This window comes from Antrostomus carolinensis, unplaced genomic scaffold, assembly GCF_000700745.2.
Source record: "Antrostomus carolinensis isolate BGI_N321 unplaced genomic scaffold, ASM70074v2 scaffold33595, whole genome shotgun sequence".
NCBI classification, from domain to species: domain Eukaryota; kingdom Metazoa; phylum Chordata; class Aves; order Caprimulgiformes; family Caprimulgidae; genus Antrostomus; species Antrostomus carolinensis.
Window position 1 is genome coordinate 2,823 of NW_010316276.1, and position 1,222 is coordinate 4,044.

At 42.3% G+C, this 1,222-nt stretch overlaps 1 protein-coding gene across 1 annotated transcript in view; it reads left to right on the forward strand.

Annotated features, from left to right (window-relative positions):
• The window catches only part of LOC104525161 (forkhead box protein K1-like), a gene marked incomplete at its 5' end in the record, with an annotated part of 6,238 nt that overhangs the window by 2,524 nt on the left and 2,492 nt on the right, over window positions 1-1,222 (forward strand). The window contains one exon of the mRNA XM_010168236.2: window positions 173-397. Within this exon, the coding sequence (XP_010166538.2) occupies window positions 173-397 (225 nt within the window). The remainder of the gene's footprint in view (window positions 1-172; window positions 398-1,222) is intronic.

The window sequence follows — 1,222 nt, forward strand, 5'->3', positions numbered from 1 at the left end:
TCCTGCTCTCTAAACCTTGTAGGACATGTCAAAGACAAGTGACTTTGTGGTGAAGAGATATTTTCACATTTGTGAGCCTGGGGTATGTATCACTGCTAAAATGTTAATGAGAATGAAGCCTGCTCCTAAGCCAGGGTGGTAAATGATCGTTGTCTGTTCTACTCTTAAGCAGGCATGGATGAAAAGCCAACGATTGCATTTGCCACCATACCTACAGCCAGCCGTGTTATTCAGACAGTTGCCAGTCAGATGGCACAGGGCGTTCCAGGACAGACAGTCACAATCCTTCAGCAGGCAGCTCCAGTGACCATTGGACAGCATCAGCTCCCCGTGAGGGCTGTCACTCAGAACGGGAAACACGCCGTCCCCACCAACAGCATCACCGGCAGCGCTTATGGTATGCTCTGTTGCCATTGCTCTCTGGGTTTGGATTGCTCTCTGAACTCAGCAGTTAGATTGTAAAGCTGTAAGAGTTTTCTCTTCTTAGTTAGTTCTATATCAAGTTATTCCATGTGTCTTAATTCCAAAGGTATTCCAATTCTTCAACTTCTGTGGCTGTAAATATCATTGATGGGTATCCTTCTTGTCCACCTCTGTTTGCTGCCTTTCCCTGTTGGAAAAGTTTTGCTATCTACCATTGCTTCTGAAAAAGTCCAGTGTCTTTCCTTTGTCCTTGGCTATGCATTTATTACTACTTATACTCTGTACCTTTTTGACGGTTACTTGTTGAAAATGTTTGTGATTATTGTGTAGAGCCTGTTTTCATTTGTCTTCCTCTGAAAAACAGCCTTTGCTTTCAGCGTGCCAAATAATAAAATTTCCATGGTACTCCTTAGATCTTGTGAAATATGACTCTGTAGAGTATTAAGAAAATATCATACTTTCCCATCTTAAGGTCTTAGAGTCTCAGAGAAATAAGATCTATTTCATCAGGTGAATGAATGTAGGATTTTCTTATATACAGGATGTGTTCTAGTCATTTGTCAAGCCTGATTTTTTAAAATCCCACACTAGCTATGTCTTGGCAGCCTCCTTTTATTGCTTGCTCAGCACCTCAGGTTTTGTCCAGTTAAGGATGATGATAGGATGATAATATCCAGGTTTCTTACAGCCTTTTTCAGTGAGATGCTAAGCACCTCTGCTGTCCCAGGCCTGTGCTTATGGGGAGTTCAAATGAACGGCACTGGTGAGATTTTGATGGCTTTCATGAGGTGAAGCAGGA